This window comes from Mobula birostris, chromosome 5 (assembly GCF_030028105.1).
Source record: "Mobula birostris isolate sMobBir1 chromosome 5, sMobBir1.hap1, whole genome shotgun sequence".
In the NCBI taxonomy this organism is placed as follows: domain Eukaryota; kingdom Metazoa; phylum Chordata; class Chondrichthyes; order Myliobatiformes; family Myliobatidae; genus Mobula; species Mobula birostris.
This window is the reverse complement of record NC_092374.1, coordinates 35,267,315-35,280,168: the sequence shown is the minus strand read 5'-3', so window position 1 is coordinate 35,280,168 and position 12,854 is coordinate 35,267,315. Positions and strand designations below refer to the sequence as shown.

Below are 12,854 nucleotides of genomic sequence, written 5' to 3'. Positions count from 1 at the left end.
CCCCTGTGGCTGTACCCCTTGACAATAAGTGCTCCTGTTTGAGTACTGTTGGGGGAGACAGCTTACCTGGGGGAAGCAACTGTGGCTGCGCCTCTGACACAGAGTCTGGCCCTGTGGCTCAGAATGTTAGGGAAAGGAAGAGGAAGGCAGTAGTGATAGGGAACTGTATAGTTAGGGGGTCAGACAGGCGATTCTGTGGACACAGTAAAGAAACTGGAATGGTAGTTTGCCTCCCAGGTGCGATGTTTCAGATCGCGTCCAAGATATCCTGCAGTGGGAGGGAGAACAGCCAGAGGTCATGGTATATATTGGTACCAATGACATAGGTAGGAAAAGGGAAGATGACCTGAAAAAACACTACAGGAAGTTGAGAAGCAGGACAGCAAAGGTAGTAATCTCGGGATTACTGCCTGTGCTACGCAACAGTGAGTATAGGAATAGAATGAGGTGGAGGATGAATGTGTGGCTGAGGGATTGGAGCAAGGATTCAGATTTCTGGGACCTCTTTTGGGGCAGGTGTGACCTGTACAAAAAGGACAGGGGTTGCACTTGGATTCCAGGGGGACCAATATCCTGGCGGGAAGGTTTGCTAGGGCTACTGGGGAGAGTTTAAACTAGAATTGTTTGGGGGGTTAGAACCAAACTGAAGAGACTGGGGAAGAGGTGGTTGGCTCACAAATAGAGAGAGCTTGGAGACAGTGTGTGAGGGAAGATTGGTAGGTGATAGAGAAGGGACGCGCTCAGACAGACGGTTTGAGATGTGTCTATTTTAACGCAAGGAGTGTTGTGAACAAAGTGGATGAGCTTAGAGCGTGGATCAGTACTTGGAGGTATGATGTGGTGGCCATTACAGAGACTTGGATGGCTCAGGGACAGGAGTGGTTACTTCAAGTGCCGGGTTTTAGATGTTTCAGAAAGGACAGGGAGGGAGGCAAAAGAGTTTGGGACGTGCACCGTTGATCAGAGATAGTGTCACGGCTGCAGAAAAGGTGGATGTCATGGAGGGATTGTCTACGGAGCCTCTGTGGGTGGAGGATAGGAACAGGAAGGGGTCAATAACTTTACTGGGTGTTTTTTATAGGCCGCCCAATAGCAACAGGGCTATTGAGGTGCAGATAGGGAAACAGATCCTGGAAAGGTGTAATAATAACAGGGTTGTCATGATGGGAGATTTTAATTTCCCAAATATTGATTGGCATCTCCCTAGAGCAAGGTGTTTAGATGGGCTGGAGTTTGTTAGGTGTATTAAGGAAGGTTTCTTGACTCAATATGTAGATAAGCCTACAAGAGGAGAGGCTGTACTTGATTTGGTATTGGGAAATGAACCTGGTCAGGAGTCAGATCTCTCAGTGGGAGAGCATTTTGGAGATAGTGATCATAATTCTATCTCCTTTACAATAGCATTGGAGAGAGATAGGAACAGACAAGTTAGAAAAGCGTTTAATTAGAGTAAGGGGGATTATGAGGCTATCAGGCAGGAAATTAGAGGCTTAAATTGGGAACAGATGTTCTCAGGGAAAAGTACGGAAGAAATGTGGCAAATGTTCGGGGGTTATTTGTGTGGAGTTCTGCCTAAGTACATTCCAATGAGACAGGGAAGTTATGGTAGAGTACAGGAACCGTGGTGTACAAAGACTGCAATAAATCTAGTCAAGAAGAAAAGCTTACAAACGGTTCAGAGAGCTAGGTAATGTTAGAGATCTAGAAGATTATAAGGCTAACAAGAAAGAGCTTAAAAAGGAAATTAGGAGAGCCAGAAGGGGACATGAGAAGGCCTTGGCGGGCAGGATTAAGGAAAACCCCAAGGCATTCTACAAGTATCTGAAGAGCAAGAGGGTAAGACGTGAAAGAATAGGACCTATCAAGTGTAACAGTGGGAAAGTGTGTATGGAACCGGAGGAAATAGCAGAGATACTTTATGAATACTTCAGTATTCACTATGGAAAAGGATCTTGGTGATTGTAGTGATGCCTCGCAGCAGACTGAAAAGCTTGAGCATGTAGATATTAAGAAAGAGGATGTGCTGGAGGTTTTGGAAAGCATCAAGTTGGATAAGTTGCTGGGACTGGATGAGATGTACCACAGGCTACTGTGGGAGGCGAGGGAGGAGATTGCTGAGCCTCTTGTAATGATCTTTACATCAGTAGGGACAGGAGAGGTTCCAGAGGATTGGACAGTTGCAGATGTTCTTCCTTTATTCAAGAAAGGGAGTAGAGATAGCCCAGGAGAATGTAGACCAGTGAGTCTTACTTCAGTGGTTGGTAAGTTGATGGAGAAGATCCTGAGAGGCAGGATTTATGGAGAGGTATAATATGATTAGAAATAGTCAGCATGGCTTTGTCAAGGGCAGGTTGTGCCTTATGAGCCTGATTGAATTTTTTGAGGATGTGACTAAACACATTGATGAAGGAAGAGCTGTAGATGTAGTGTATATGGATTTCAGCAAGGCATTTGATCAGGTGCCCTATCGCAAGCTTATTGAGAAAGTAAGGAGGCATGGGATCCAAGGGGACATTGCTTTGTGGATCCAGAACTGGCTTGCCCACAGAAGGCAGAGTGGTTGAAGACAGGTCATATTCTGCATGGAGGTCAGTGACCCGTGGTGTGCCTCAGGGATCTGTTCTGGGACCCTTACTCTTTATGATTTTTATAAATGACCTGGATGAGGAAGTGGCGGGATGGGTTAGTAAGTTTGCTGATGACACGAAGGTTGGAGGTGGTGTAGATAGTGTGGAGGGCTGTCGGAGGTTACAGCAGGACAGAGGATGCAAAATTGGGCTAAGAAGTGGCAGATGGAGTTCAACCCAGATTAAGTGTGTATATGGTGAGGGCATTCGGTGTATTGGCCTTCATTAATCTTGGAATTGAATTTAGGAGCTGAGAGGTAATGTTGCAGCTATATCGGACCCCGGTCAGACCCCACTTAGAGTACTGTGCTCAGTTCTGGTCGCCTCACTACAGGAAGGATGTGGAAGCCATAGAAAGGGTGCAGAGGAAATTTACAAGGATGTTACCTGGATTGGGGAGCATGCCTTATGAAAACAGGTTGAGTGAATTCAGCCATTTCTCCTTGGAGCTATGGAGGATGAGAGGTGTATAAGATGATGAGGGCATTGATTGTTTGGATAGTCAAGAGGCTTTTTCCCAGGGCTGAAGTGGCTGCCACAAGAGGACACAGGTTTAATGTGCTTGGGAGTAGCCACAGAGGAGATGTCAGGGTTAAATTTTTTACGCAGAGTGCTGAGTGCGTGGAATGGGTTGCCGGCAACAGGTGGAGGTGGGTACAATAGTGTCTTTTTAGAGACTTTTGGATAGGTACATGGAGCTTAAAAAAATAGAGGGCTATGGGTAAGCCTAGTAATTTCTAAGGACATGTTTGGCACAACTTTGTGGGCCGAAGGGCATGTGTTGTGCTGTAGGTTTTCTATGTAATTATGGGCTGCTTAGCCCGACAGCAGTAGTGGGAAAGTTATTGGAAGGTATTCTAAAGGACAGGATATGCTTGGTCGGTCCTGTCTAACCAATCTTAGAGTTCAGCAAGACGGTTGACAAGGACCCACATGGTTCAGTCACTTGGCATTCAAAATGTGGTAGAAAATTGGATTTGACATTGGCTTTGTGGGTGAAGTCAGAGAGTAGAGGTAGATTGTTGCCTTTCTGCCTGTGACTAATGGAGTGCTGCAGGGGTCAGTGCTGGGTCCATTGCTTATATCAATGACCGGGATGATTACGTGGTATCAGTGTTTGCAGCAGGATCTGAACCACCTGGAAGAATGGGCTGAAAAATAGAATTTAATGCAGACAAGTGTGAGATGTTGCACTTTGGCAGGACTACGAGCACTAGGGCACTGAAGAGTGCAGTAGAACAGAGATCTGGGAATACAGGTCAATGATTCATTGAAAGAACTGTCATAAGTAGATAAGGTCATTAAGAAAGCTTTTAGCACATTGGCCTTCATAGATCACAGTATCGAGTTATGGAGTTAGGATGTTGTATAAAAAGCTGGTGAGGCCTAATTTGGAGTATTATGTGCAGTTTTGGTCACCTACCTATAGGAAAGATGTAAGAAGATTAAAATAGTACAGATAAAATTTACAAAGGTGTTGCAGAACTGGAGGACGTGAGTTGCAAGTAAAGATTGAATAGGTTAGAACTTTATTCCCTAGGACATAAAATATTGAGGAGAGATTTGATAGAGGTATACAAAATTGAGGGGTATAGATAGGATAAATGGCAGCAGACTTTTCCCACTGAGGTTGGGTAATACTAGAACTAGAGGTCATGGGTTAAGGGCAAAAGATGAAATGTTTAAGGGGGACACGAGAAGCTTATTTGCTCAGGGTGGTGAGTGTGTGGAAAGAGCTACCAGCACAAATAGATGCTATTGTGATTTCACCTGTTAAGAGAAGCATGGGTGGGTACAAGGAAGGGAAGGGTATGGAGGGCTATGATCTGGGTGCAGGTTGTTGGGACTAAGCAGTTTTAATGATTTGGCACAGACCAGATTGGCTGAAGGGCCTGTTTCTGTAGTTTTTTGACACTAAAAGTGTGGTTTAGATGGTGGGGGTCCTTGATGGATGCTGCTTTCCTGTGCTAGCAGTCCATGTAGACGTGGTGAGGAGGGTTTTTGGTAGGCTTTTCCATTCAAGGGCATTGTTTTCATATCAGGTCATGATGCAACCAGTCAATATGCTTTCTACCACACACGTATAGAAGTTTAAGGTTTTACATGACAGGATCCAGTTGTACCAGGAGGTATTGAGGCCTAGGTCATGAATCTTATTGATTAGCTTTGAGGGGATGACAATACTGAATGCCAAACTGTAGTCAATTAACAACATCCTGATGTATGTATCTTCACTGTCCAGATGTTCCAAGATTGAGTGAAGGGCCAATGAAATGGCACCTGCTGGAAGGTAGACAAATTGGATCCAAGTCACTCCTCAGGCAGGAATGGAAAGGAAACTTGTCTTGAATACAAACAGATGTTAAGAATTTCTAAACAATTTTAATTTTGTAACATTCAAAGGGAAATCAATTTAATATAGCAACTACTGTATACTAATCTCAAATTGCACTTTGTCTTTTTCACCCCCTCAGATTCAAGTTCAACTTCATCAGTCACAATCAGGCCTGGGGGCTAAAATACCACTTTCAATTGAAGATGCACAACTATACGGCTCCAAAAACCACAAGAACTGGGCCAAAGCCAGAGCAAGATTTTCAGAAGCCTTCCAACAGACTACAAGTCAAAAGGAGGCAGATACAAAAATATGTGCAAAAGCTGAGTCTAAAAGGAGGGAGCCAGAAGATTCTACAATTTGAATTTTCCAATTTTTTAAAATAAAAGGTAGACACTAACCCTGTTTTAAAGTGTGATTTTAAACAATGTCTCAATTTCCAGTAAATCACTGCTCTAATTGAAATGGAGTATTGTACATCTTCATTCAAAATGAGGACAGATATTCTTGTAATGAGATAGAAATAATTGTTATGTATCTTGCAACTGGTCATTTGTATCTTCACATCCTTCAACCAAAGCTTGAATGTTCTTTGAAGAGATGTTTTCTCAAACTTGGGTAGGAAAGCCTGAAGGTCGGTTAAGATGATATCTCTTGGAATTCTCAAAGATCTACCTTACCCTTATCAACAATAAAATGATATAAGTACACTTGATAGACTTAAAAAATTAAACAATAAACAAAGATCAAGGCGTGCAGCCTGATCTAAACTAGTAATTTAACACCCAATTGAAAAGTTTCCTCTGCTCTTAAATTAAATCAGGTGGAAATATTTCATCATAATTGGAAAATTAATAATAAACTAGACAGCATCAGGAATAATCATGTAACTCATCAGAAACCTTACACTGGACAAGGTTAATCTGCAAGACAATTAGTACACATAACATTCCCGATTGTCTCACCAAAGCCTCTTGTAATCAAGATAACTTTCCTCCTCTACATAAATCCTCTCGCAGGCGGCCTTTTTTTGATTGCCGCATTGAATATCAACCTCATTCTGTCTGGGTAACCTCCAACCCAACAAGCATGAATAGCAATTTCTTTAACTTACAGAAATTTCTCTCCCCCCTGTCCCTGTCTACTTCCATTCTCCATTCTGACTCCCTTCTTCCCAGCTGCCCCTCCTCCTATTATCCACCCTCTTAATTTCTTCTTCTTCCCCTGTACCTTTGCCACCTCCTAGCTTCTCACTTCAGTCTCACCTGGCTACATCTATCACCTGCCAGCTTGTACTCCTTCCACTCCACATACTGCCTTATTCTGGCTTCTTCCCCCTTCCTTTCCAAGTCCTGATTAAGGTTTCAGCTTGAAACATCCTCTCCATAGATACTGCTTGTCCCGTTGAGTTCCTCCAACATTTGTATGTTACTTTAAAAAGTATTAAAGTTTTTCACACCAGAATATGTCCACATTTACTCTCCACTTGGACTTACTTTAAGTCTTAATACATCTTCCTCCCAATTTAATTTTCCCTTGATGTTTGTATTGACAAACGAGGAAATTATTTAAAGCCTTCATGAAAAGATATAGGAATCACTGGCCCAGTCAAAGAAAAAGAGCATTTGGGTATGCACTGAGTTTACCTGAAAATAAAGTAACCTGCCTCCTGCAAAGCTATGTACGTACAGCACCTACCTCGAACTTCTTGCTGCAACTACTAGGATGAGTGTGGAAGTTGTTATTGATATTAAAGGATCCAAGAATAAACTTGTTCTCCATCATTTGCTGCTACACAAACTTATTTCACAATGGGTTCTCATTTTAGTACACATTGCAACACTTCTTCACACTTTTATTTTACAGTTTTAATACACTAAAATTCTTTGTCCATTACAACATAAAAGGTTGCTGCATGAATCATGCTTCTGCAAAGTACCAGTGGGGAAAGCGGTGGTTGTCACTAAGTCTTCATTTCCAGAATTTGTATACTGAAGGTAATGTGAATTTACTCTTCAAGTTATTGCAGCTAATGCAGCGCTGTAACAAAAAAAAGCCAATAATATGGTTCTTCCCAAGTTTCTGCACCCTGCACGAGTCTATTGTCCATTGCAGTCAGCCATTTGATAATGGTGGTCCATCAAAATTAATTCCAGGAGTGCTGGTATATCAGGTAATATTACCACACCTAGCACATACAGTTCTTTTGAACACGAGGTTTAGCTGCACATAGTGAAGAGAACATTGACAAAAATACATTTACAACATTTTCAGTATTAGTTGGGTGCCATCCAGAAGGGCATGGAATTGTGGGACCTCGGTATGCCATGTTGCTGCTGCTGCTGACGATGATGTTGATGGTGATGAGGAGGGCGGTGTACAGAGGGCTGAAAGTAGGGATGATACATATTGCGTGACGCATTTCCAGAAGTTCTGTATCTCCCACCTCGTTTATGACGTTCATCTTCTTCATCTGAAGAATCTTCACCATACTGTGCCAATGCACATAGGCTATCGCTAGTCTTGTGTCGCTTATGGCTTGGAGAGATATGACCTACATTTTAAAAGAAAAGAATCCCCAAACACACCCAGAAATCCAAGAGGTATTCAGTATCAAAAAGATTTAGTTTGTGGGAAAGAGAACATATTGTTAATGTTTTAAAATGTTTACAGACAATGCATCGAGAAATCAACAGTACAGTACACAAATGAAGATGTCAGATAAAGCCATGTCAAGTTGACAGCAGCAGGTGATGTCCCATCAGAAACATGTAAGAGAACACAAGACACAAGAAAGGAAAATTAAATTCAGATCAACTGCTACATAATATGTTCAATCTATACCACAATTACCAACTTCACATGACCGTTTGTTAATATTAAACTCTCAATAAACAATGCCTTAGTGATATACAGCATGGAAAAAGGTCCCTCAGCTAACATATTGATCATGTATTAATCTCAGCAGCTTGACTAGTATTCACCTGTTTTAGAAATACCCTAAATAAGGTATAAAGTTGCAAGGTTTAGCAATGAGGCAACTGCAATTAATTCATCCTAATTCAAAAACACCACATCTGATTATGTCTTAAAGTTTAACTAAATTAGACATCTCTTACTTTCCAAAGACAAATTTAACACCATGGCTTTCCAGCTCTTTGACATTAGAAGTAAAAGTTATTATTTATAATAGCTATTATAGGTACTGATACAATTGTTAATAGAGAATCTAAATTAATCATACGCAATTCATTTCAGTGTACATAAAAGCAAACAAAGATTGTTTTAAATGATCAAAATTCCATTTGACAAACCAGTCCCTCAGATATTAGAATCAATATGATACATTCTTACTTGGAGGAAGTGCACTGCAAATGCCGTTATTACATTACAGCTTGGATTTCTGCTACCACAGATTGAAAATTAGTTTCATGAGAGAAATGGAGAAACAGTAAGACATTAAGTAAATGTGCGAGGGAACTCGGTTAGCTCAGCACACTTGTAGATGGCAACAAACTATTAATATCACCAAGGGCAGACAATTGTTTGAAATTTATCAAATATAGAAAATACGACAACTTGCTCAAATATGCTTTGAAATGAACTGCTCATTTAGAACTATTAACAGATCTTAAGATTTCAATGTGTAGTTGAACTTGTGTACATTCAGTATAGTTTGCAAGCAGTAACACTAGAACATATGCTCTCCTCACCCAATTCCATGGATATGTACACTATTACCTACTCCAAATGCATTGAAATGAACTTCAGGGTTGAATAAAAGCTTCTACAAACTGTGATGATGCTCTATATTAGGAAATAGGTTTTCACAGATATAAATTGGAAACAAGCCATCTTTCTCACAAAAAGTAGGGAAGGTTATCCAGTAACAATCTTAAGTTAAATAAATTCATTTATATTACAGCACAACTTGATCACTTAAACTAGATTCTGAATTAAGCTTTAAATTTTAGACAAGAATACATTATATAGAAATGATAATTCTCCAAGTTATTTTAACACAACTTACTATCAGAATCAGAGTTAAATTAAGTCACAAAGGCTTATGGCTGGAATATATGTTTCAAATTTAAATCTCAGTTTTAATGCACTGTCCAAAAGCCAGATCACTTATGTTGTTCAATGTTTTTTATTCTCCAATGCAAATCACATTTCATTAAATAAACTGGTACTTTCACAGAAGCGCATCATATTAGTGTTAATGACTAATTTGTCCAGTCTTTAAATTCCAACCACTTTTTCAACTTCCCGAAATACACAATTAACCAATACCACTTTAAACCTTATTAGTAAAGGAAAGCCAATAGACTCTCTGACACGTATAAACCATCTCTAACATGAGAACCTGTACTATTATGTTTACTTGGTTTTGGAAGTAATGCCAGTGATCAAGGAATTTAAATCATCGTCAATAAGAGTTGTACAAGAAGTCAGTCATTTAGCATTCAGCGAGAAAAATGGGTTGAAAAATGGCAGATAGATTTTAATGCCTGCATCACGTGAGGCAATGCACTCTGGGAGGATAGGTCTTGCACAGTGAATGGTAGGGCACCAAGGATTGTGATAGATAGGGTCATTAAGAGAGCTTTTTGCACATTACCTTCTTAAATCAAAATATTGAGTACAGGAGTTATGATGTTGCATTTAAGTTGTGTAAAACATTCTGCACAACTGTGTGCAGTTCCGGTCACTAACCAACGGAAAATATATCAAAATCAAAAGACTACAGCTAAAATTTTACAGGGATGCTGGCAGGATCTGAAGACCTGAATTAAAGGGAAAGGTTGATGAAGTTAGGACATTATTCCCTGGAGTTTAGGAGAATGAGGGGAGATTTAATAGAGGCATACAAAATAATGAGAGTATAGATAGGCTAAATGAAAGTAGGCTATTTCCACCGAGATTGGGTGAAACTAGAACTAAAAGTTATGGGTTAAAGGTGAAAGGTGAAATGTCTTAAGGGAACATGAGGTGGGTAATGAGAGTTTGGAATAAACTGCCAGCATAAGTGGTGGATGTGTGTTCAATTTCAATATTTAAGAGAGACTTTGATAGATACATCAATGGGAGGGGTATGGAGGTCTATGGTCTAGGTGCAGATCAATGAGACTAGATAGAATAGTTTGGAAATACAGATAGATATAACTGAAGGGTCTGTGCTGTGGTGCTCTATGACTCCATACATCCGGCAGAGCCTGAAGCTAAATAAGAGGCAACTGAATATCTGAATATGACCCCCAGGAGCCCATCTGAAATATCAGACCATCACCACTATTTCATACTGATAGAAGATTTCTAGGCTCTGCAAGTTAATGAAAAGAACCACAACAATTTCCAACATTTTACTGTCCTTACTTTAAACACTCACTATAAATTTTATTTCTGTATTTTTGTCAGTTCTCACATTATAAGAATCAGATGCACCATATATTGATTACTTTTCCACCGATGAATAGCAAGTACATTGAACTTCCATTGAAAAAGTTGAGTTATATCTACTCATATAAATTAAAAAATTAAGAGCACTTATACTCAGCAGTTACATTCTCAGCTGCAGCTATCTGTGTTGAAATAGCAGACCTTAGGAAATACTGCAATGTGGCTACCAACATCATCAGATGTAGGACATGATAAAATAGAGTTGGCAAATAAAGACAAAAATCCAGTAGACCTTCCATGTATTGTGCAGCAACAATCTAACAAGCTAAATACAAGTGGCGCAAACAATCGGTGAGGTTTTCATAATCAATTAGCCTGCCAACAATTAGTATACAGGTTAATATGTAGAGGTTACTTAGATTCCTAAAGCACTGTAGCTTACCTGAATATACTCTCTTCGATAGCACAGAAAGGAAAAAATCCTAATTCTGTTGGGTTAACCCAGTATTTTACTGGAAAATTAATCCTTCATAAATTTGAAAAGAAAAACTGTCTGGTTTATAAGAATTGGTGCAATGGGCCTCACCTTGCATGTTTAAAGAATGTAACATATGCACTGAGGTCTTTGGCATTTCAGAACAATCTCCAGGGCTGGACAGCAGGGGCATCAGCTGCCTAAAAGATAGCAAGAATAATCTGACTCTTGTACTTTGGTCATAACAGGCAAAAAATGTGTGAACCTAAAGATACATTAAACTTCATAATGAATATTAATTAGCTTGAACTCGAACTTGGATTTTATAGAACTTCTCTAAAAACTTTAATTATCTATAATCTTACGTTTCAATATTACTAAACCAACCCACAAAACATTTCATGTTTTATTTCTTGATATTCTAAATATCATACTAAATTCTATACCATGTTCTCAATAACCTAACTTTCATACAGCCATACAATTACAGCAAGTTTACTTGCAGCAGTCCTTAGGTATTACATATTCATTTGCATGGTATACTATTTCAATGGATTTTTAAGAAGGACACCCCTCCTTTGGCAGAAAAGTTGTAGCATTAAACAGTAAGCAGCAGGATTGAACTCTTAATGTATAAATTTGTAGATTCCAAACCAGACTCAATATCAGTATGTACTTAATCAACAAAACAACTTAAGCAGCTTAGCAATGTATTAAAAACATTAGTTCATTGGGCCTGCCTTACTTTTAAACCAGACGTGGTGTAAAATGAAGACAATTGCCTGACAAAAACTAATGGTCTGCTTATTCTTATGTACCTGTCACTACAAAAATTCATGGATGACAAGAAGAAAATACAGTATGAAATCATGGTTTAGAATTGGCACTATAACAAATAATTTCTAACATAAATTGGAAATTCAGTTGGGGTTGTGTTCTTTCTTTGTAACCTTTCTTGGAGAAAATGCAAATTGTATTGAATCTATTGGTCATGATTAACAATACTGTGGCTTTTTTTTAAATCACTAATACCAACCAACAGATACAAAAAACATTAATTAATGGTAACTTGTTATATTGATATTGTTTGCCCTCCAGAAAAAATTAATTACAATGGAATGCCGGGCTAGGTCAACATATACTAGCTAGGCACTCTTAGGATAAAATTTCTGGCATTACACTGGCTAAAAACAAGTGGTTTTTTCCAAGTGCATTGCACTTCAAAAATGTATCATAAGGTAAAATAAATAGTTTTATGAATTGAGCCCAATAAAAGAGATAGGGAACAAGTGAAATGCCCTGTCTATTTTCCTGAATTTTACACCCAGGACAATGGTACTTAGAAATTAAACAATCATCAGACAGATAATATCTTGCAATTGATAAAGAAATAATTACCTTTCTCTTTCTCTTCCAAAGAGGATGGAATCAGCAGCTATCTTCAACCCAGATCCCATATCCTGACTGCTCCTAGTACCTAGATTAGTCAAGTGAAATGGTCCGTGCTATGAGTAGAAAAAAGGCCACAGAAATCAACAAGCGTGATTGCATACAGAGCAGAAAACAATTTCGATTACGTACACCTATATTAAATTATTTTACTAATAAAAGCAAATTTTCTTTTACAAAATATCTTAGAGCTGGAAAGGAATTAGCGTGGATTTCTACCACTGCTTTTAATCGGACTCTCTTCACCAAATGGAATCACGAAGCAAACAGTTAACAGTGTACATATAAAATTTTGGCTAGTTTTTCATTTCTTGAAATAATTAAAACTCCTCATTACTTGCAAAACTGTGTTCTTCTCTTCCAACCAAGCAAAACTTGACACTGAATATCAAACGAATAGATTGTATGATTCAAAACAAATCAACTTATCCCTTTCCCCTTAACAATGGGCAGGCAAGGGAGTTTCATGTAGCGCCAAACAAGGGGGAGATGCTCTACTCTTCCCACCCCAGGAAAACCTTAACTGCACCCCACTTTCTGGCAAGCAAATTACAGAGAAAATTCTAGA

General features: G+C 39.2%; 2 protein-coding genes across 6 annotated transcripts in view; one reads left to right on the top strand and one right to left on the bottom strand.

The window, feature by feature from the left end:
• Positions 1-6,746, top strand: part of aggf1 (angiogenic factor with G patch and FHA domains 1) — a 79,075-nt gene extending 72,329 nt beyond the window's left edge. For all 3 annotated transcript variants that reach the window (XM_072257871.1, XM_072257869.1, XM_072257870.1), the window contains one exon: positions 5,102-6,746. In XM_072257871.1, the coding sequence (XP_072113972.1) occupies positions 5,102-5,326 (225 nt within the window). In that variant the 3' untranslated portion in view covers positions 5,327-6,746. The remainder of the gene's footprint in view (positions 1-5,101) is intronic.
• Positions 6,747-6,778: 32 nt separating this feature from the next.
• Positions 6,779-12,854, bottom strand: part of LOC140197630 (KH homology domain-containing protein 4-like) — a 60,392-nt gene continuing 54,316 nt past the window's right edge. For all 3 annotated transcript variants that reach the window (XM_072257872.1, XM_072257873.1, XM_072257874.1), the window contains 3 exons: positions 12,236-12,342; positions 10,949-11,037; positions 6,779-7,516 (listed from right to left, as the gene is read on the bottom strand). In XM_072257872.1, the coding sequence (XP_072113973.1) occupies positions 7,239-7,516; positions 10,949-11,037; positions 12,236-12,342 (474 nt within the window). In that variant the 3' untranslated portion in view covers positions 6,779-7,238. The remainder of the gene's footprint in view (positions 7,517-10,948; positions 11,038-12,235; positions 12,343-12,854) is intronic.